Source organism: Lagopus leucura, unplaced genomic scaffold, assembly GCF_019238085.1.
Source record: "Lagopus leucura isolate 7727_CA_CO unplaced genomic scaffold, USGS_WTPT01 Super-Scaffold_1, whole genome shotgun sequence".
Lineage (NCBI taxonomy): Eukaryota > Metazoa > Chordata > Aves > Galliformes > Phasianidae > Lagopus > Lagopus leucura.
In genome coordinates this window covers 38,546,879-38,570,656 of record NW_024962250.1, presented here as the reverse complement: position 1 = coordinate 38,570,656, position 23,778 = coordinate 38,546,879, and the positions used below count along the sequence as shown (strand labels likewise).

The 23,778-nt window shown below is 41.6% G+C and overlaps 1 protein-coding gene across 1 annotated transcript; it reads left to right on the top strand.

Moving 5' to 3' along the window:
- The first annotated feature begins 4,736 nt into the window (after positions 1-4,736).
- Positions 4,737-23,407, top strand: NAA30 (N-alpha-acetyltransferase 30, NatC catalytic subunit). The gene is made up of 5 exons (XM_042863127.1): positions 4,737-4,840; positions 5,123-6,061; positions 13,297-13,420; positions 15,256-15,311; positions 22,147-23,407. The coding sequence occupies exons 2-5, from the start codon at positions 5,126-5,128 to the stop codon at positions 22,282-22,284; spliced, it is 1,254 nt and encodes a 417-aa protein (XP_042719061.1). The 5' UTR covers positions 4,737-4,840; positions 5,123-5,125; the 3' UTR covers positions 22,285-23,407.
- The last annotated feature ends 371 nt before the right edge of the window (positions 23,408-23,778 follow it).

The window sequence follows — 23,778 nt, the reverse complement described above, 5'->3', positions numbered from 1 at the left end:
TGGCAGGATTCGTGACTTGAACTGTTTCTCCTTTGTCTCAAAGTCTGTTGCACTGTCACGTAAGGAAATGAGATTGGTTTAACTTCACTTATTCTTGACAAATCCACACTGATTGTCCCTAATCTCTTTGTTTTCTCTTAAATGCTTACATATTGTTGGATTATTTGTTCCAGGATGTTTCAGGAAACTGAAGGGAATCTGGTGTGTCTGTAATTCCCTAACTCCTCCTTCCAATCCTCCCCTCTTTTAATAGGTTTCCATTCCCATCTTCTTCCTTTTCTATAGTTTTGGAGGTTGGTACTCCTCTAAATATTTCCTACCACAGGGAGCTCATCGGCAAACAAAGAACAGCAGTTGGCAGAGGGCCTTCTTAAAAGACAACCATGCTTTGATGACCAAATACGCTAAATCATATTTTAAGCAGTTTTAGGTAGATTATTAAGTGGGTTTTTCAAAGGTCTGTAGCATTGGTCTAACTCTATTCTTGCTGAAATAAATAACAGATTTTGCGTTGGCTACAAGTGGAAGCTTGAAGATTTTAAAAACGTATTTCCCTTGCTCTAGAGATGTTGAGATTACATTGAAATGATAAATGGTGAATGTGGTGCCTATTGTATAGCTGTCAGCAAGCTTGAAATGTTACAGAGTCATGTGATTTTCAAATATACAATAACTACATTTTCTTTTTGCTTGGCAGATGTAAAACAAACCCAGCTGAAGTGGTCAAAGTGACCCTGAAACTGTGGGATAAGCTTATTGCAAGGAAGAGTGCCTGAATTTCCTTTTGCATCATATGGGATTGGGGCAGATCATGTGGGTGAGCAGTTCATGCAAGAAGATCAACATATTGACTTGCTCAACTTAAAATATCTCCTTTTGCAATACTGAGAGCTCCAAATGATGATGGAACAAGCAACCAGCTGGATGAGAAAATTAAAGGTGTGTAATTCTCAAGCACTTTTTCCCCTGTGCCAGAGGCTGCTCTCAGCAGACCCGGGCCTATGAGGTCTCAGCTACCAGCTTTAGATCTGCAATAACGTATTCAGTTTTCTCATACCTCACATCTGCACCTTCTCCCAAACTCTTCCTTCTCTGTGCCTTTTTCTATAAGGAGTGTGGAAGAGAAGAGCCGTGTCTGGCTGTTCACAGTGAAGCACATCGTTTTACATCAGCTCCGCTGGCCAGCTGCCAGACACTGTGGAATCAATCCTCTTCCACAAAATCATCCCTAAGTAGCTCTTACATATGTTTTCATTTGATTCCTAAGCACTAATCAAGCCCTGGTATAAAAGAAAGGCAGGGAGATTCCCTTTGTGCTCTCTGTACTATTTCTCCCACTCCAGTGTCTCCATGAAACTGGGAGACATGAGCAGAATCACAGCAAGGTAGCAAAGGCAGAAACTCTTCCTGAAAGGCTCCAGAGCTCCCTACTAGAAGGAGTGCTCTTGAATGAGGCTGCTGACACACTTTTTGCTCCTGCTGAGCCATGACTTTTTCCTCCCAAAGAGACCAGGCACTAGAAAGAGAAGCCAGCTGCAGTTCATTATCAGGGACTCGTGTGATTTCACCTGTAGCAAGAAAAAAAAAACAAGTAAGACTAAGAAATTGAATAAATATCTTCATGGTTGGATCATCCTGCACAGGCCCCTGTCTTATTTTATTTTTTATTTCCACCCCTGTCAAATGTCCCTCTCTATCATTTCGCACTTGGTTTCAACGTAGCTGCAAAGGTGGAGACGGCAATTTCACTGCTGCGCTCATCTTGACCCCACAAGACCCAGCCCTGCACAGAGACAGAAGTCATCCTCCCAGGACTGCTGCCAGAAGAGATGCAGGCAGTGACTCTTGAATCTTTCAGCACAATGCGCTTGGCTTGCGGCACAGGGTCACCGCTGTTCTGTACAACACCACCCCCTTGTGATTTCTCTTGCTAACAACACGCTAATGTGCAGTTCTTTCCGGAGCGATCATTTGGCATGAAACGCTCCCTTTCTGAGCAGCACGAATCCCTACCACTACACAGCCGGTGTCCTCAGTGGGAACCGAACAACACTATTTGACATGTACACATACATTTTGTTTTCAGTGAATTCCTCTTTTCCTATTTATGATTCTGTAGTTGATGCTTCAGGAACTTGGACAGACCTGATAGTCCCACCTCCGCACATGTTGCACCTCCCCTCTGAAAGCAGAGTGCAGCACAGAAATTCCAGGACTGCTTGTGTATGTTTGCTGTCATCTTGCATTTATTTGGGGTGCAGACGATCAAGGCCAGGATGCTTTAATTGAACGACAGCATCTTTGCCCATGCAGTTCATGGCTCAGCTGGAGCAGCTGATGCAGCGCTGCGGAGATGCTGATCCACCTCTTTCCCCAGTACGACTGTATGAGGGAAGCACTCATCATGATGGGGCAAAAACAAGGGCAAGCAGGCATGGTTGTGCTGGCAGCCAACCAGCTGCACTGTCTCAGATCAGTCCCTAAGCCCAAACAGCTGGAGACCTAAGAAGGGAGATGTGCTGAGGGCCACAGAACTAACACAGCTCACAGAAAACTGCATGTGCCTTCCTGAAAAATCAGACTGTAAAACATCTATAATGGACTTTGACAAGTGGAAAAGAAAGTGAGACATTGTTTTATTACTGTTTTGCTCATCAGCAATTGCTCAGGTGCTTGAGTAACATGATCACTGTAACATGCAGGGTAGCTGTTTTAGGGAACCACTGCTAGTAACTGAAGAACAATTTGTCTTCGTTAAGCATTGGCTGCTCTTCCTGTTTGTTGCCCAAATTAAGTGCAACTCAGCACTCTGTCTGCAACATTGTGGTGCATCTGGGACGACATCTTTACTTTGACAAGAAACAGAGTATGTTTAGATGTCAATTTTCCACCATGGTTTCCTTGATATCTAGTGTAATCTGCGCATAGATTTCCCTAAATACTTCAAAGAAAAAGAAGAAGGGCATCGAAACAAGTAAGAAAACAATACAGGAATAGTTTCCTGAGTGCTCTCTTGTTAACAGATAAATCAGCCACAGAAACAGGTAACAGAATTATTGAACAATGAACTGGAAACAATGAGGCTTGTGTTCAACCTCCATTCCTCCTTCAGAAAAAGGTGTGGTTTGCAATGATGTGAGGTTGCTCGGGGTTGCTGGAGATTCAAAAAGGAGTGAGGGAAATCTGAGGAATGAAATACACAATTTTGGTTCAGAAAGTTTTCTTTAAAAGCAATTGTCATCATAATACTTACAAGAAATAAGACAAATTTAAAGGCCAAGTAAGCACTCAGACCAAGAACATATCAACAGTAGTTTTAGGACACCTTTCATCTAACTTCAGACAGTGATAGCAGAGGTATCTGAGATGAACCAGTTATGCAGAGGTCCCTTTATTTAATGGGGTGACATCACTACCAAAGCAAGATTTACCTGCTCTGTTTTAGAAATCTAAAACGTTTAGGACAGGCTGAATTCTACCACTTCTTCCTCTCCATTAGCTTTAAGGGGAATTAAAGATACTAGCTCAGAGCACAGCTGCCCTATCCATGCTTACCTTTGGTCAGATGGATCCTGGCTGTGGACAATGAACTGTTAACATCAACATCAACATCAGAACAAGGAGCCTTCCAAGTCTGGAAGTGGGACAAATAGAGCACACAGGAGAGGGTTTTTTTTTCCCATGGTACTGTAACCTCAGTGCAGACAACACAGTATGTTTGCATAACATCACCCCATCCCACAGCTTTTGCTGGATCATCTTCCTAACACAGATATCACCAAAACATGTGGCTCAGATGCTTTCACCACTGTAACATGACAAAGGAAAATTGAATTTTAGGCCATTACTACGCTGACATTTGTTTGCTTTTTCTGTTTAAAATACTCGAGGACAGTGAACCTCATTGCAATGTCAGTGTGCCAGAGCAGTTCAGATCAGGTCCACAGGGATACTTTGATGCCTGAAAACACACACACACACACACACACACACACACACACAAACACCACTTAAATGAAACTATGTGCATGAACACCTTCACAGAGCAGTCTAAAAATCCACCTGCAAAGCAACTGCAGAACGCATAAAGGCAACGCGAATAGAGATTAGACCAATTTCAACCTCAAAATCCGAGTCTTTCCATCATCAGTTGCTTTGGATCAAAGTTTGATAACTCGTTCTCTTTCAATCAGGTGGTTGTTGGTGTTTGTTTGTTTGTTTTCCTTCTTTACTTCAGGACTCTGTGAAGTTTTCAGACTGAAATTCCACAGCCTGCTTCCTTCCTAATTACAGAACCCTGTTAGGGCACGCAGAGAAAAGGCTGGATTTCCCTTTTAAGCTCAAGCCTGTCACTTCCTTGAAAAATAACTGCAGCAAAGGAGAACAAGCAGCCCTGCAAGGCTTCCGGTGAGAAAAGGCAGAATCCAGCCTTCCTCTGCATTTCAAGGGCTGCGCGTGTGTTTTAAATAAAACTTTCCCATTTAAAGGGCTTTACTGTTACGGTGAGATCCAGCAAGGCTGATCAAAAAGCGAAGAGTAAAATGAGCGCTGCTGGAATGGGAGGCAAGGTAACGGGTGGCAAAAGGAGCGCTCTGACCAACAGCCACAAGCGCTCGCCGCACGGCCGAGCTCGCCCAACACTGAGCCGCAGACTCGAGCTGTGAGGCCCCGCCCAGGCCCGTAGTGAAGCCCGCCCCGCCGTCGCTAAGCTCTGTCGCCAAGGGAGGAAACGTCGCAAAAGCTGACAGGAAACTTGGCCGCGCGTTACGACAGCAGCGGCCGCGCTTGGCGGCCGCTGGATGAGCGGGGAGTGGGAGCCGCGGCGCTGAGGAGACGCGGGGTGAGCGGCGGCGGCGTTGGCGGGCGGGGGGGCCGCGGCGGCCGTCCGGGGCCCGCGAGGGACAGGGGAAGGGCCCCGGCGGCGGCGACGGCGGGGGGAGTGGGACGGCAGGAAGAGGCGGCGGCGGGGCGGCGAGGCGGGGCCCGGGCACCGTCTGTGCCTTTGTTCGTGGCCCCCCCGCCCCCCCTCGGCCGCGGCCCGTGAGGCCGCTGCCTCGGCCTTTTTCCCCCGTCCGGTCTGACGCTCTCTTCCTCGGTGGGTTTGTGTCGGTCTCTCCCGTAGGATATGGCCGAGGTACCGCCGGGGCCTAGCAGCGTCCTCTCCCCACAGGGGGACACACTCTCCCCCTTCCCCGGAGGAGGAGGAGGAGGAGGGGGGGGGCCTGCTTCCTCCTCCTCCTCGTGTTCCACCTCCTCCGCCGCCGCCTGTACCGGGGCCCAGGACGAGGAGGCCGAAGAGGAGGAGGAGGAGGAAGAGGAGGGACCCGCGGGCGGACGGGAGCAGCAGCGAGGAGGAGGAGGAAGCAGCGACGGCGGCAAGGGGGGGCCGCAGCAGCAGCACCGCCTCCACCACCACCACCATCACCCCCCGCACCACAACCACCAGCTCAACGGCCTCATCAGCCCCGAGCTGCGGCACCTGCGGGCCTCCCTCAAGAGCAAGATCCTGGGCTCTGAGGCAGGGGCGGCCCCCGAGGGGTTGGAGAACAAGCGAGCCGGCAAAACAATGGGCTCCGGACAGCAGCAGCAGCAGCAGCCGTCTCCCCCGGCCGCAGCACCGTGCTCGTCCCCCCTTCCCAACCACCTCCCTCCCCAGGGAAGGACTGCACCCTCTCCTCCTCCTTCTCCCGCAGCAGCAGCAGCAACAGGGGACAGGAGCCAGCCTGCTGCCACAACTACGACTGCTGCTAAGACTGCAGCCCGCAATGGGCTGGCAGGAGGGACTGGCTTGGAGGAGGAAGAGCAGGAGGAGGGGGATGAAGGTGGGGAGGAGGAGGAGTCCTTGCTGCTGCTCTCTAGGTCCTTAGCAGCAGGCTGCAGTTTGAAAGGCTCGGGAACGGACTCTCAGCCCGAGGAGGACCTAACGATACGATACGTCCGATACGAATCAGAGCTGCAGATGCCCGATATCATGAGACTGATCACCAAAGATCTGTCTGAACCCTACTCCATTTACACGTATAGGTATTTTATCCACAACTGGCCACAACTTTGCTTTTTGGTAAGTGCTGAGGGGGAGTGGGCAAGAATTGGGAGTGGTTTAAAGCTGGGGTGGAGGCATGATTAAAGGGCTGACATGTGGAAACGCTTCTAAAATTCTTTTTATGGCTAAGAGGAAAGGCCAAGCTTTTTGGAAAGTATGTAATACTAATGAATTCTCCTTCTCACCTGAGCCTGAATAAGCAAAGCTTATGTCTGAAGTTCTTACATTCATTAGCGCACCTTTCTCAGTGGTGGGGAAAGGGTTTGAACACAGGGCTAGGATCCAGGAATTCAAGGCTTCTAATCTTGGTGTTGACATTGACGTCTTTGACCTTTGGTTGCTCATTTTGTTATTCTCTCTCAGTTCCTAGGTTTGTATTTAGAAAAGAAAGTATACTTAGTCCACGGGTATCTTGTGAGTGCTTAGTAATTCTTGCACAGTGGTTCTCAAACTGACTTCAGCAGGACTGGCATATGAATGTTGACGAGCGTAGGGGCACTGTTGAAGGTTTTGTAGACTTTTTGATCTGCTTGCTTACCTTGAGAATTTCAAGTACAACTGTATCACTTTTCAGGTGTGGTAGTATATGCACTGTACAGAAATTCTCATTTTGTTCAGGCTGTCTTGCAGTACTAATGCTACCCTTAACTGTTGTATTCTTCCTTCTGCACTGTCAAAAAAAGATTGTTTTAGTTGTTACCCAGACTTTCTAAATATTTAGCACTTCTTGTGGAAAGAGAACAGCCAGATGATTTTGGAACGTGTGTCTCAGCTGACAAGCATGCTGTCAGGGTAGCAATCCATGCACAGGTATATGAGACTGAGCATAAATTGGCCTGAGGGGTATGTATGCACAAGAGGGGGGCTTAGCTGTGTTTGTTTTACTCTCTCTGTCAAACAGAATGTTTTGGGGAGCGTATGGTGCTTCCTCGCTCAAATAAATGATTAATTCTTCTCTCTTGATGCTTCAATTAAGGCAGGACACCACTCTGACAGATACAATTTAGCCAGAGCCAAGGTACCCTTTTATTCAATGGTACCTCTGTAAGATTTTAATTGGATATGAGTACAGAAGGTGAAGCTAATGGAATCCATCTGGCCTTAAACTTACTAAATGTTATTAGTTTAGGACGTGGTGTAATTTATAGTGGGATTTATATGATTTATAGGAGGGTTTCCAGAAATGTGCCTCTTACAGGCCTGAAGAAGGAATACAGTATGATTGATTACAGGAGGTTGACCAGAGTGTTACCATCTGGAACAACATAAAAATAAAAAAAATTAAAAAATATATTTGAAAATATCCTTCAATATGTAGTCATGTTGATCAGGGTAGTGGTAATTTTTCAAGTGTAGTGCCTGCACCTAGCTATGTGTGTGACTGATTTGCCTCATCTTGGAAAGAAATGCTTTCGAACTACAGATCTTGTCTGTACTTGCAGCATCAGGTGTGCCCTCAGTAATGCCAGCATGGTGTTGGATGCTATTAGAGCATCATGCATCTCTTTACTTTGCCACTCAAGGAGCAGTGGCAAACTGTTCAATAGCACTAAAGAAGATTATTTCTAATGTGTTTTTGAATGCATTCAAGGAGCAAGGAAAGGAAGTCATCCTAAGTCTATTTTGTAGCAACATCTTCTTTTAATAGTCTTGAACAATCAACAGAACTTTATTTGAACTCTGTAATTTTACTCAGTTTTGCCATTTTTTTGAAGGGTGGAATGATAGGAAGTGTGTAAAACAGAAAAGATGTCTAAAGCTGTTAGCAAATAGTTCTACGTGCATAATAACTTGAAGCTCTTCCAGTATCTTGAGTCACTTGATATAATTCTGTGACTGATTTTGGTGTTTTTAAGGCTTGTTTAGTGGTTGTCATGAAGACTTTCTGTTCTATAAAATTGAATTTGTTCCTGCAGTTAATGGATTTTTGAAATACTTCTATCTAATAACTCTTTAAAATATTTATCTTCAGCAGGAACTGCATATTCCAATTAGCAAGAATAATGTCAGGTTGGTGCTCGGAAGGATAGCGCCTGATCCCGCAGAATCATTTGTCTTTAATGCCTCACAGCCTCATACCCTTCTGGTTCCAGGTTTTGCTTTGACTTTGATTCTTCTTGGGTATGGAGCTTAGACTGTAACTTGCTTGTATTTGAGGGGAAAAACTGTAGCATTTCTATCAATTCAGTTACTGAATTTCACCATTGCTACTCTTGTTGAGGTCCTCCAGTGCAATAATTCGAGGTCTTCATTGCACCCTTCCTCCACAGCATGAGGGGAAAGAACTAACTCTATTTAAATGGACAGGATGTCTCTCTTCCTTAAATGATCAGCAGTTCTCCCTTGCTGATGTATTCAGTAAACAATCTTAAACGTTGTAATTCTGCTATGTGGCATTTTAGATCCCTGACCATGTAGAGCTTTTCCAGGGGAATTAATAACATTATTCCTCTGGATGATGACCTCATGGGTTTGGCTTGGCCTTTGCAAGGTGATGTGACTTAACAGCTAGTGCCAATCATAGGGCTGCTTGCTGCTTCTGGTTCAGGCACCTTGTCCTCACTTGTGCAAATTTGTTGTTTATCTGATTTGGGAAGTTAAGCTAGCTCCAGTGCCCTACCATGCATTTATACATGTTTGTGTGTTTGAGGGGATATAAGTGTCATGGAGTTAAGTTTCAGCCAGTTTAGCTCTCTAAAAGTGTTCATAGCAGCGTGGCACAAGTGCTGGTGTTGGTGCAAGAGGGGAGGTGAGAATACACAGCTGGAGGGAAGGCCTGGGACCAATCCTCTCTGATCACTAGCATGGTTTTGCAGTGTCAAACCATTTCCTAGCTATACACTCAAAAACAAGTTCACATTCTACTTTTAAAGGGTCTAGAAAACCATCAAAACCTATCGTTGAACATCAGATGAATCTGTGTAACCATATTCCTGGCCTTTGAGTTCACACATTGAGAGTACTTGATAAATAGCTCTGGTATGGGACACTGCTGCGTTATCTGACTGAGCTGTAGCAAGATAATAGCCTTCTCCTCCTTAAGTTGTGACTGAATGCTTAAGCTTAGATTCCTCCTGTCTTTGGAAGAGCAGGTGTGGGTGTGCTGGGTGTGGGTGCCCTATGCTTGGGTTTTATTTGTTCCCAGGAGCTTTGTCAGCCCATTTTCTCTTCAGATGACCTACAGTAACCACTGCTGTCAAACATGAGAGAGGAGAGGGCTATCTTTCTGTTTCACATCTTTAAACATTGCCACAGCTTTGTCCCTGTATTGATTGTAGGTGCATCTTTGAGGCTGTAGCTGTGTTTGCAAGTATTTTTGCAGATTCTAGAAAGTGTTCAAACTCCTTCCATTTAGGACTGATAAGTTGAAAAAAAAATTGTTTCCCAAATACTGTAGCGTGGGAGAGGTGAGCTTGGGAAACCTTGCTCTGTTCCAAAGTTTGGGTAAGAGAGGATATAATAACAGCAGGGTTCTGACTGAGTGTTGTAATCTTTCCTTTACTCATCACTGCAGAATCACTGCTCTGCTCAGCCACCTTATAAGAAAAATCTGGAAAATGCGTGCTTTTATTGGGTTCTGAACTTTGCCAGTAGCTAGAGCAGTGATTATAATTTAAACTTTAGTAATTTTAAACGAAGCAATTAATTCCATGTACATGGATTTAGATGGGCTGTAAATCCTAAATGGCCATGGCTAAGATCTTTTTTTTTTTCCTACTGATACTTTGCTGTTTGTCTCACTGGATTTCATTTATGAGTTTCTATGCTTCGCGTTCAAATTAAAGACTTGTAATAAATCATCTCCTTTTTTTTTTTCAGTTACAGAATGCTTGGGGGGATAAAAGAAGAACCAGAAAAGTTAGGGAACTGCATGGGGAGTCTTACCAGCCTCATGGCAGACCTAGGAAGGCATTCTGTCATATCCATATCCGCACCCAATTTGCAAACTGCTGCAACTCCTCTGTATTCCAGTTTCCTCTTAGGAATGCTCACGGTTTGAGACACTTGCTGTGCTGCTTCTTCCTCCAGCAAGCTTTGTGAAGGATTCAGACTCTGTAGTGTATGTGTATTTAACAGCAGCTAGTGGAGCTCTTTTGGCATTGAATTGCACAGGAAGGAATTACTCGTGTCCAGTTTCATAGAGTGGAAGCAGGGAGAGTGACTTTGTGATTTGCCCAGCGCTGTAAAGAGCTCTGACTGAACTGCCAGACTCCAGGTTAAAACCATTAGCCTAAATGTATTCCTTAATAGCATTTGGTAACATGATCGTTAAATGTGAGCCAAAGATTTGGACTGAGTTGTTCCTGTGATACTCTGGGATGGATTTTAGTGCCTGTGTAGAAAAGGAACCTGCAGTAGTGCAGGTTCTACTGCATTTGAATCACAAGCTATTCCTCTTTTAGGGGCAAGTTAGTTGGTTTAATCATCTTTAAGTGGGAACTCTGAGTCCAAAAGGCACAGAGGCAGTGGCTGACAGATGCAATGCCACCTTTGCCAATGAAACTGGTGCCAGTTCTTTAATTATAAGAGAGGCAACGTTCTTGCTGATTTATAAACATCTGTGTTAACTCTGGGCGTGTGTGGTTGCAATACAAAGGTTTTAAAATCTAGTTTGATTTGAACTTATGAATAAGAGCAGAGTTGATGCAAATATTAGATTTGAATATGCATGTGTTAATGTTGCTGAGAACTTAGGACTGAAGTAAATCTTATAGTACTCCATGGGGCTTATGATATATCATGGTAACTTGGGCTGAATTCTGTTTGTGGAAGCTTGTATGTTTAGAAGTTCTCTCATGTACGTGAAAAGAATATTTGTCTTATGATAGTCTTCTCCATATATGATGTTGTACAGGAGCTACTTTTTCTCCTTCCTTCCCCCAGCTCTCATTCTTTTTTCTTTTTCCCCATATTTACACAGCTAGATGTTTTCCAAAGAAAAAATATGACCGAGTTTTACTTCACATTTTGGATTTGTTTCCAACTTTAGATAAGGTTGGAAAGAAGAAGAAAGGAAAAAAAAGGCAACGAGAAAACTCAGGTTGCAGTGCTCAGTGTGGAAGCGGAGCAGTCAGAAGTGAAGGGGCAGACTCACCTGGTCCAAGACAGAAAGACAGATTTAAGTGTTCTAGGAAGTGGTAACGAAGTGGTACTGTATGCAACTTTGTGGCAACATCAGTGGGAATTTCCTTTGATTGCTGCAACAAAATTATTTGCTGTTCATTTAATGTTTAATGTGAGTACACGTTTAATGAAAGTAGGTTTTTTGGAAAGTAGTTCTAACAAGGAAGAAGGCAAATCTGCTGTTGCCTGAGATGGTGCTGCTCCTGAATGGTGAGGAGGAAAAGAATCAAGTGCCAGTTCGTGCTGTCTTTTTTTTTTTTTAAAGCAAGGTATAAGATTACATCTAGGTACTCAGCATAATTATAGCAATGTTATGAAGTGTCTGATGATACTCTTTAACTCCCTGCTTTTCTCAGGTCTGAGCAGAGATAGAAGATTTGCCTTGAGCTGGTACTTTGCATGCAGTTTTTGTATAAGTACAGCTTTTCTATGAAATGAAGGTGTGTTTTAGAACAAACAAAAGACTGCTTAGAGGCTGTGTATTTCAGTCCACTTGGATCATGTTTCATTTGCTGTTTCAAAAATTACAGGTTTAGATTGTTCGGGGTTGTTTTAAAAATTACTGATGTATATTGTTCAGGGTTGTTCTTGGGTGCTGTTAGAAAAATATAGATTTTTGCCAAATGCAAAAATTAGCTATATTTGTAATTATGTTTGCCTGACGAGCTCGAACCGTATTAGACTTGTTGTTAGGCTCACGCTGCATCACAGAGGTATGGAACTCATTCATTTTGGGCTGCTTCCTGTCACCTTCTAATGGGCTTCTGGCTGACAGCTGGCTTGGTTCATAACCCACTGTCCAAATGGAGAGCTGGAAGACATCACACTTCAGGCAGAAAACCTGCAGATTGGTGCCTGTGGTGCGATCTCTATCTAAGAGCTTTCTGCCTATAGATTCTTACCCTACAAGCTGCACAGTGAAACCTTCTGTTTACAGAGTTCCTACCAGAGACTTTGGGGAGATGAGCACTGGAGGCGTGGTAATACTGGCTCAGGCAGGTCTTTTTTGTTTGATGTCTCTTAGTGCTGTGAATTTGGATTATCCAGAAGCTGTTGTGCTAGCACATGCTTGTGCCAATCATGTGCTGTAGGCCTGGTTTAGGAGGCACGCTTGAGCGGAAGGCTGGTTCTCCCTGCAGATACAGGTCTCAGAGTTCTGAGGATCCACTTACACACCCATGCATGCAATTTTCAGCTTCTTTTTTATCTGTCAATCTTTCTCTGAATAAACAGTAATAATTCATTCTCTTTTTGGATGCTGCCCTGCTCTGTAGCATTATTCACTTGACTGCTGTAGGTTCTAATGTCATTAGTCTCTCATGCTGCCTAGTCATTCAGTTAACATATGACTTAGTTATTCTGTCTCTAATGTATTTCATGGTAGATCTTTTAGTGTGTGTGAGCACAGAGGCTGTGTGAATGGTTTGATAAGGAGAGGGGTTAGGATCTTGGGGTATTTTTTTCTTCTTACAATTTCAGAATGTCTCCTTAACCACACATTTTGTGTGGTTAATACCATTGGATCTGTCAGTGCGTAGCTCATAGTAAATAAAATCTCAGAACAGTGAAAATGTGTGAAATTAACTGGATGCATTTTTTTGTTTGTCTGCTGCTGGGATGTCCCACGACTGAAAATGACTGTTTGTAAAGATTAAATGCAAAGGCATTTTTCTCTGACGTGTTACGACCGTGATGTAAGCACCAGATAAAATTTAAGTATATTACCCACCCCAGCCATTGCACTTGAAAATTCAGATCACAAGAAAGAGCTTTTTACTTTGTGGCAGCACATATGGAAGCACGTATCTATACCTTAACCTGGTCTTTATCTCTTTTCTGCCCCTTTCTGTCCCAGATGTTCATATTGGTAGACTCCATAGAGTAGCACTTTGATTCTCTCCTGGACAATTAATTGCCTGTTGATGGACTGTAATTTGATTTTAAGATGATAGAGAAATAAGAGACCTTTATTCTTGTTCATACTTCTGGAAACGTTCTTAAGACTGACTTGGTTGTCGTACACAAGCAAATGTTGTACAGCTGTTTCATTTTAAATGTACTGGTTTACTAATTCTGGTAGTGCTGCAGATCATAAACTGAGAATACATACCTATATGTTTGTCTTTAAGGCCATGGTAGGGGAAGAGTGTGTAGGTGCCATCGTCTGCAAGCTGGATATGCACAAAAAGATGTTCCGCAGAGGTTATATAGCCATGTTAGCAGTGGATTCCAAATACAGAAGAAAAGGAATTGGTAAGAAGAGCCTTTTTGTTGTTATTTTTTAAATCCTACGTTGTTGGGGTAAACATAGGTGCATGAAGATTGAAGCAGAGCTGCACTTCTAGATGTGGTGGTTTGATGTCATCCCTGCCTTGCTCACCTGCACAAACTCCCCAGTGTCTTCTTCCATTCAGCTGAAATAACCTGAAGTGCCCATTCCACACGAGCTTTACGTCTGGTTTATGAAGCTAAAAAGAAAGGCATTCAGCAGCCACTTACCTCTGCAAATTACCACCATCAAATAACAACTGCAGGAATTGCTTTTTGGTTTTATATGTGCTTTCATAACTTTGTCTTTATTGTGTTCAGTGTATACATATATATTTATTTTTTTCCCAGTGGATATGTCCCCTGGTTTTCCCCTATGAATTATGTATATATTGCCCACTGGGGACAACATATGTAGCTCATTGCTGTATTAATGCTTGAAAAATAGTTGTGTATTCCTGCTTGAACAACCAAAATGGAGAGCTGTTTTGATGGGAAGTCACACAATGAAATAAACAGCTCTTGGCAGGGAGTTTGCCTTCATTGATCACTTTTTGCTCTGTTGGAAGGGATTTTCCTCCTTTAATCAAGCCATCTAGGAAACCTGGCATTAGGATTGCTCTTAGGGACCTTAATTCTTTGAGTTTGTTATTTTGAAATTAATTTTGTAACATCTTTAACTTGAAAATTATCACGACTGTTTGGGCATACGTGATTATTTTATTTTGATGCAATTCAGAAGCTCTTATTGGTGTCTGTAGTGGAGCAGAAGGAAGTGGATAGTGAGAAATGGTTCTCTCCTTTCCTTTTAGCTGAGTCATGAAGCAGCCTGCTGTGTTTTAGTTGCAGGTGCTTGGATTCATAAGTAAATAAGAACTAGTGCTGTTCTTAAGATCTCCACAAGATTTTTCCTTTGCTTTAGTCAGATCATTATTTTAGAGTTATATAAATAAATTTTATAGTTAACATTTTGCTTACTTTAGCATTATGTAAATGCTAATGTCTATCCTGCATTTATCATCTTGCTGTTGCTCAAAGCATGCTGTTAATCTGAAGGTGTTTTATATGCAGTACAGTTATGTTCAGTGAAAATCTTAATTGATTAAAGTTCTGAGGATACTTGAAAACAACCTCTAGATTCCTTGGGGTTCTTTTTCCTTTTCCTTAGCCTTCTTATGGAAGTGACATTTATGCCATTTCATTGAACAGCAGTTTTTTCCAGCAATAACTTTGAAATCAACTTTCAATTTCACCCCAATTCTCCAGACAGGTAGGGATATTGCATTCGTAGAACTGTCGTGAAATAGATGAGAAATAATGATAAATAATTAAGTTAATGCTTGACTGAAGGGAAGGGGTGGCTTCGACCACGTTATTAGTTGCTGGCAAATCCAAATGGGGAGTGAGCTGCAAGAAAAGTGGTTTCATAAGTTCTGTTGCTAGTAGAAGTATTTGTTTTAGTAAGAGGAAATTCCCTTGGAAGATGAATGCCCTTCAAGTACATGCCAGCAGAGTTTGCCTTTAAATGCAGCAAAAGGGAATGAATCACATCTTGGAAGGCTATATATAACACCATGTTAAACATAGGAGCCTGTTTCTAATATCCTTGCGTTAGAAGACTTTTGCATTCAAGCTGAGCCTCAGGATAACTTTAGGGATGATTTCAATATTCAAACTTGAGACTGCAACTTCTTGTTACATTCTTTCCTCCCTAATTTCCCCAGATGTCACAGCACATAGGTAGTACAGGTTAGCTGTACATAAACTGACATCTCTTGCACCTCCACTCTAATTAATACTTACTGAACTCTGTGTTTCAGGTACAAACTTGGTTAAGAAAGCTATTTATGCTATGGTCGAAGGAGATTGTGATGAGGTAAGATCTCCATAATCAAAAACTTTCGTATTGTTTATGGTTTGTGTTCTCCCATGTGTGAATTCATTTCACAGGTTTGTCTTTTAATTTCACAGGAATGTGTTTTGGGTGGGAGGTGGGTTGCTAATGCCCTCTTTCTTTTATAATAGAAGGGAAAAAAGCCTCAAAAACATATGGCGTAAATAAAATAACTTTCTCAATTTGTCATAAATATTCAAGTGCAGTGTTTCAGGTTCTGTTTTACATTGCAAAGCTGTCTCAGCCTTCAGTTGTTGGCATATTTTCTTCTTAAGAGTCAGCTTTAGGTTCAGTTGACCAGCGTAACTTGCATGTTGTTGTAATATTTCCATGCTTTCAGAACGCACGGGATATTGGAACAGTACATGCTGTAATATTGCAGATTATAGTTTTATTGCAGCAAGTAATCAGGTAACTTCAACAGGGCTGAAGCTGTATCACACAGCACTAAGTTCTGATGATTTAGCATGGCAGTGAAGGAAAGTGACTTAATTACTGTCAGGCTTTTTCTCTGGCCTATTTGTTAGTCTTTTACCAAATTATAGTCCTATGTTTTTGGTTTTTTTTTTCCCTCCCCTTTTTTAATGTATGAAGCAACTATCTTTACGTTCCCTGTTTAACTTGTGAGGAACTCCCCTTGTAACCAATCTCCTTAATCCTGTTATCTGATTCTTTAACTTCCATCTGCTTGCTACAGTGCAGTTGTTAGCTTATTCCTGACATCTGAACACCGTGTCATTTCAATGTGTCATTGCTAATGATCCTTTGTTACCTCATCTCACTCCATTCCCTCAGTTGTCCATAGAATCATAGACATGGCCAGCTTGGAAAAGGCCTTCAAGATCAAGTCCAACCACAACCTAACCATGCTACCCTAACTCTAACCACCCTTCACTAAATCATGTCCCTGAGCACCACATCCAACTGTTTTTAAACACATCCAGGGCTGGTGACTCAACCACCTCCCTGGGGAGCCCATTGCAGTGCTTAACAACCCTTTTTGTAAAGAAGTGGTTCTTGATATCCAGCCTAAACATTATCTGGTGCAACTTGAGGCTGTTTCCCCTTATTCTGTCACCAGTGAGAGGAGACTAACCCCTCTCTCACTGCGGTCACCTTTCAGGTATTTGAAGAGAGCAGTTTTCTGGTGTCTTTTTCTTTTTCTCCTACCATTTGTTGTATCCAGGCAGTGTACTGCAGTCTAATAGTTCTGTAGTTGTTTAAGTTCTTTGTTTTGTCTCAATGTTTTTATCATATATACTGTGCTTTACTCTATTTTCCCACTTGCTACCTTTAATGCATCTTTTCCATTGCTTTCCACTGTGGTCTTGTATTCATTTGCAGCTGCTACATATCTGAGATTTGAGGAACGAAGGGGAAAAAAACCAAGTATATCAGTGTACTCTCATCAGACTGGGAGAAATAAGATGCAGGGTCTTGAAGCCTACTGCTGTTAGAGAGTCAGTAGGCAAACTTTGTGATTCTACCCAGGCCACCAGAGTTGCAGTGCTCCCTGTGTTATGTATGAGTGTGTGTGTGCTGCTTCTCCCATAGCATTGTTTTGATACTGGACTATCTTTGAGGTATACACTTACTGAGCTCTCCTGTGTCATTCTTCTTTCCCCCTCCCCCCCCTTCTCCTCCCGCTTTAATAATAATGCAAGAGTCTTTCTTACCATTACTTAAAATAAACATGGTGAGGATTGCAGGCTACTCTGCAGTAAGACTCATTAAGCCTTAGTCATAGATTTTCATCTTTAGCCTTGTGTAAATGCTCATAAAATCGTAGGTCATTTTTCAGGCTTTTTGCTGTCCCTATTTAATCAAATGTGCTTCAGTGCAAGCTCCTTAAAGTGTGTGCTGGATGGGTGCAGGCATGTTTCACTCCCAGAAATCATCTAAGTGTTTGTGGGATGATGATTCTGAACTAATCATGCCATGCTTCTTGGGGGCTTTTGCATCAACCTGGTTTTATACGGGTACAAACTTTTGAAATGGGAACTCATGTCCAGGCAATGAGGAGCACAAGCAGAGTGTATTTCTGACTTCCTGCTACTCCAGTTGGCAGAGGCATGCCCAGAGTAATACAGTGTGTTAATGCTTAACGTGCAGGTAATGTACAGCCAATGGGAAGCATATTCCTTTCCTTTAGCAGAAAGTATACGTTTCTTCCTGATATGTGGTACAACAGTACCAATGTTTACATGTTGCATGTGGTAGATTGCTGAGAAATTGTCAGTCGTGACCAGGATTTGAAAGATCCAGTTAGCCACCTGCTATTTAAAGCTCTCAGACAGAGCTGAGAAACTTACCCTCACCATTTATTACAGCAGTTGCTGGTGGGGGAACAGTTTCTGTCCATCTGATTGATGCCTAGCTGATGAAGCAGTGCATGACAGTGACTGCTCTTTGTGAGGTGTGTAAATAGTTTCTCTCTGCTGCTTTTAACATGTTCTTCTACATCCCTAAAATCAAAAGCATGGTGGAAATACAAAGATGCTGTTGATACAAAACAGATTGCAATTCAAAAATGCTCTCTGGAAACTCGCTTAGAAAATCATTAAAAACAGGAACGTGGACCTATGATTGTCACTGAAATTTTCTAAAAGCTGTTTGTAATCTTTTCCCTTCAGTCTAATTATGGAATAGTTGCAATCAATGCATTTAGTAACTTGTGACATGTAATCTGATAAATGCTTAGTTCATTGTGGTTCTTCATGAAGTATCACAGATTTTAGACTTCTGGGGTATCAACACCAAGCCTTGCAAAAGGTGTGTGTGCCAACTCCAGCCAATAGAGCATCTGGCTGCCTTTTGTACGTTTGTTTGGTCTTTATGACAAGCACTTTTCTTAAGTTATGCTGCTTAAGATCGTCATACGGAGCTGCTCCATCCCTTAATCAGAATAAGGACAGGAAGAGTTGTTTGTTCACATGTAGACTTTCCATCTCTAACAAGTGACTGTAAGTAATTTGCAAATGATTATTTACCTCATGTTGCATTATTTCAGCAGCATGTAACTACTAACTAATCAAAAAAGGACTTGAATAAGTGGAACTCTTCAGAGCTTTTTTGGCAAAGCGTGGAGAGGAATTGTGACTTCTTCTGAGAATTCCTATGAGACTTTAAAATGTTTTAAAGTCAGATTTTTGTGAGTTCACCACTACGTGTGTCTTTCTAATTCAGTGCCGTGCTTCTAAGAGCGATGGATTTTTATATAATCCTGTTTGAAACTATCAAACTCTTGGCATCTTTAGCTTTTTTGAATCTACAAAATCATTTTGTATAAGTTTTACATTTGAGTTACTGCATATCTTTAAATGGTAAGTCAGTCAATCTGATGAAGGATGCTGGGCAAGCATCCACAGCTTGAATCCCATAATAGGCCAAGCTTATTTGTAGGAATAGTGGCCTCTTCTGTGAGTGCTGAAAGAGTTATTTTCCTCATTAGTTTATTTGATTTGGTTTCTAAACTTGAGTGCATTCAGGATTTGAGCTGAAAAAGCAAGAAAGCTTGACCTCCTTTTTCCTTCAGTTCAGATAAACTAGGTACAAGAAGGTAATAACAAGAAACATTGTATCCTGTTCTTACAGGAGATTCCTTTTTTCTAAAACCAGTTAAAGTTGACCAGAGTTGAGATAATAACTGTAAGTTTTTCTTATTTTGGGCATAAGAGAAAATAACAGCCTACAGAGTGTTGCAGAAAATTGTGTTCAAACCCAGTCAGACCTTACTGATCTACGGGAGCAGATGGGTTGCATTATGAGAAGACTTAATAGGCATGTTTGCAGAATAAAATAAAGGTAACAACTGAAGATTTTGAGCTTGATTGAAGAGAAGAATCCTTCACAAATTCAGACTAACAGAGCACGTATAAATCTTAGGTGTTTCCTTACTAGATCCAGGAGTGTGTCTTAGCCCTCTGAGATCAAGGCACTATGTTGAGATCAAGGAATTATTGTTCATTGTGCTGGGTTTTTCTTAGAAATACCAGGACAAATCTATTGCATGAGCTTTCAAGATGAGCATTTGCTCAGGTGCTAAGATTCCAGCAAACCTGAATTTCAGCATATAACCCCTCCCTTGGGTCTGCAGTGTTGGAAGTCTTCTAGCACTGCAAAGTATGCAAGCTTGCAGTTGAATACAGACATGTTGTATCACTCTGCCAGAATAAAGAACTTTCGTGCAAGTGAATGCCATTTGTAGGCAGAGTTCAAATAGGAGTTTCCTGCATTGTGGATTTACATGGGTCAGATTTCCTGTTTGGCATAATGCTTTGTTTTAATTTGAACTAAGAAGTTGTACAGTGTGCATACTCGTGTAGAAAAGAGGAACTCTTCAGGTAAATTATTGCATTGCCATAATTGGTGATAACTTGAAAGTTATTTATTTTAATAGATTGAAATTGATAAGAGTAATCAATCGAGTTGTAAGGCCTGATAGTACTATTGCATGAGGTGCCAGCAAGAGAAATTCAATCTCTAGTTCTTCCCATAAGACCAAGAATTGAATTTGCTTGTCTTAAGAGTACAGGTACAATAGACTGTCCTGTAACTTAAGAACTATGGCTATTAATATTTTAATGTTTGTTCTAGAAAAACTTCTTTTAAGTCTTATTTTCCTGCAGTGTGTGGTGTTCACTGTTAGCTCCAGCTTTGCAGTTCTTACAACATCCACAAATTAAAAAGCACAGGGGGAATTGTCCATAGGAATGTCTGAGTGGCTTGAAACTGAAGTAATGCTCAAATACATAAACAGAGCAGATTTTTAAACCTTACTGAAGGAAATCAGTGTAAATGCTAGTAACCTCAGATGCAAAGAGCAAACATGATGGAGAGAAAATTGAGTTGTTTTTCTGATAGTTTGCTTTATGAAGTAGCGTGGTAGTGAACCTAGTGAGCTGGCAGAAGAGCTGAGGGGGAGTGGAAATGCATACCTGAAGGCCAACTGTGTTCCAGGTAGGTTAGCTTAAAATGCTCTACAAATACAGGCTAGCATTTTTAATTTAAAACAGAACAACAGCAACTAAAAACTTCCTGCTTTTGGAAGATGAGGGAGTCTTAGGTTCTGAAATACAGATTACTTCTTATTTTTTTTTTTTTTGGCTGGGATTTTTGTGTAGAGTGGTGGGCATCAGATACTGGTTAGATGTAGCCATTAGTGGTTTTGTACCTGCACTGCTCACTGGCTTGCTGCATAAATTTCTTGGAATGTCCTTCTACAGTGTCCATCAGCTCTTGTTTAATTTGTGAATGTAGGTGTCTGTGGGATATTAGTGTCAGTTTATTAGTTCTGCCAGTGTTCTTAAGCAACTGTGGTCAATCCTTAACAGTAGAATCTCTGAATAACTGAGGTGGACAGCAGTGAAAAAGGCAGAACAAATTCTTACTGGTTGGAATGGGTGTGTTGCTGACCAGGTGAGGTGTGCCATAGCTCTGTTCATTGTGTTTGGAGAAAACTGGCAAAAAGAATTCAGAGGGATGTACTTCAACAGTTTAACTTCTTGTTAAACTGATCTGGTATTAAATGTGGAGGTTGGTGGCCCTGCCTGTGGCAGGGGGGTTTGGAGCTTCATGATCCTTGAGGTCCCTTCCAACCCAGGCCGTTCTGCGATTCTGTGATTGTTAATGCCAGTGTAGTTATTGGGCAGTACTTGAGGCTCCTGGGACATTTTTCAGTCTTTCCTTTCCATGGACTACACTTGGGTTTGGTGTCAGCTATTGGTGACAGCTTTTCTTGCAACTGTGGTGTTGTCAGCATAGAGGGTCAAAAGGAAAGAAAAAAAAAAAGATAAAAAGGAAGGAGCTGCTCTTTCTTCCTTGCCAGGCAAGTTGGGGACAATAAATGACCAACAAGTTTTAAAACCAATGCATTACTTGAAATGTAATGATAAAACCAATGCATTACTTGAAATGTAATGATATGCCTTTTACTTGCTCACTATAATCAATTACTTCCAGCCCAGGCCTCTCTTGCAACAGCTTTGCACTCTGTAAGTTTTGATGTGCCCTTTGGCATATGAGGAATTTTGGTATGGGCCATACAAGAAGCCCCAAATAGGACTCTGTGAACCTGGGATCTGCTTGGTGTGTGCACTCTGGGATGAGTCTGAGGTCCTTGTGCTGAGCACAGATATGTATAATAAACATTGGATCTGATGGCGGGACATAGAATGAAGGAGTTTGTATCTAGGTCTAAATCCTTCAAATTAAGAGGTGAGAGATATTCAGGGGTGAAATATAACTCACTGCATACCAAGTTCTTATAATGTGTAGAAGTTCTGGGCAGCCTGGTGTGGTGGTTGGCGACCCTGCACACAGCAGGGGGTTGAAACTAGATGAGCATTGTAGTCCTTTTCAACCCAGGCCATTCTAGGATTCATTCCAAATGTTTGTGTTCAATAAATGTGTAGCTGTTATACTGGGGGATGTGGTTTAGTGGGAGATACTGGTGGTAGGTAGATGGTTGGACTGGCTACTCTTAGAGGTCTTTTCCAACCTTGGTGATTCTATGATTTGGACCCTGAACTGTTCAATTGGTATTCTCTTTTTTTAATATATTTTATTGCTATCAGGTAATGGTTTGAAACCCTTTTCACAGCAAACAAAACCTTGAGATGAATGAAACATGCTTACAGCTACTATTAACTGCTGTTTTCTTTTAAATGTGAGGATTGAGGGGGGGGAGTTGTTTGTATAAACGAGGACTTGAAAATATCGATTCCAGAGGTTGCTCTGAAGTGTACCTTTAAGTAACAGCTTTGGGATTTGTTCATACAGCTTTCTCATACGTGCTTTCTCCTTTTTTCTCTTGAAGGTTGTATTGGAAACAGAAATCACAAATAAGTCTGCTTTGAAACTTTATGAAAACCTTGGGTTTGTGCGAGACAAGAGGCTGTTCAGATACTATTTAAATGGAGTTGATGCACTGCGTCTTAAACTATGGCTGCGTTAAAAGAATCCATCACATCAAGCAACTGACGTCCCAACAGCGCAGAGTTGTCCTTTGCATGCAATGCAATTTGTACAAAATTGCTTTGCAGGTGGACTTAGTAATTTCCATGCAGCTCTTATCTGTCAGTGTCTCATTTGAGTGTCGCACATATTTGTTGCACTTTGGCATGGCGCATTTGTTCCGAATTAAAGCCGATTGTTTCAAACTTCGAGTTCTTTTGGTACCAGCAAGATGTGCCAGTTGATAGCCAAGATAGGTTCGTTCATTTGCAAGTCTACTGACTGTATTACATACACAGTGAACATTTTATTGAAGAACCTGTTATGTGGAACACAACTTTTGGTTCCCGAAAAAAAAAGAAAAAAGCCAATGTAGATTGTAAAATTCTATAAGTATACTAACATTTCATACAAAAAAAAAAAAAAAAAAAAAAAAAATTGCCATAGTTTTCTGGAAAAAGGCTTCAATTTTAGGTTTTATTTTTCAATATTGAATTTTCCATTCTTAAATATTGGTACCTCAGTGATTAGTGAATGAAAAAATGTATTGTAGGGTGGGGTGTGTGTTACAATGAGTAACAGTAACAATTAAATTGCGTCTGCCAGTGCCTGTATAGATAAGTATATTTGTCTTCACCTCTTAAGTTTGGAGTGCATGCTTTTATTCTTTTACTTTCTTCAATTGTCTCTGCAAGGAAAATTTCTGCTTTTATTTAAATTCTGGATTTGATAATAAATTATTTCAGATTTTTATGATTTGGATACTTCTCCCAAATGAGGGTTTGGAAGGCCCTTCTTTTCTTATAGCAGGAAGTGTAAGCTATTTTGAAATCCTTGAGTAGCTGCTAAAAGAGAACCTGATGTTGCCAGTGAATCTCTGCTGGTTTTGGATGCACTTTTTTCTTTAAAAGAGTGAGGGACTTTTAAAAGAAGATATAGAAAATTAATGTAAATTGGTATGATTTTATTTAATCAAAATTATCACTAGAAGCTCTGAGAAACAGCTATTTTAAAATAGTTTGAACAATTTTTTTTTTTTTTTTTCAGATTGCTTTGCTTCAGTGTTCTAAAATGCTTCAATCTTTGGTTCTTGGTCTTGGAAATAAATTTCAAGGTGTATTGTATCCATTTTTAGCTGCTCTCATTTTCTCTAAACTTACATGAGCTAAATTATTGGGGGATTTTTTTTTTTTTTTTTCCTTCCAAAAAGATTTCTCTTCCTCTTCCTCCTCTTCCTCTCTCACTTTCTGTCTCAATTGGGCTTACACAGGTTTTAACAATACCCATCAATCTGTTCAGTAATTACAGTGTCTAGGCTTTCTTGTTCAGCGTGGCTATATAGCTCAGTTCTATGAATCGGTTGGTTGGGATTTTTGTTTTTATTTTATTTTTATTTTTCCTCCACTTCAAAAAAAAGGAGTATTAGTTGACTTCTGGAAGAGTCTGCAGGGGAGAAGAGGGGGAAAGGATGAGCTCTCAGTGAATCTGCTCTTTG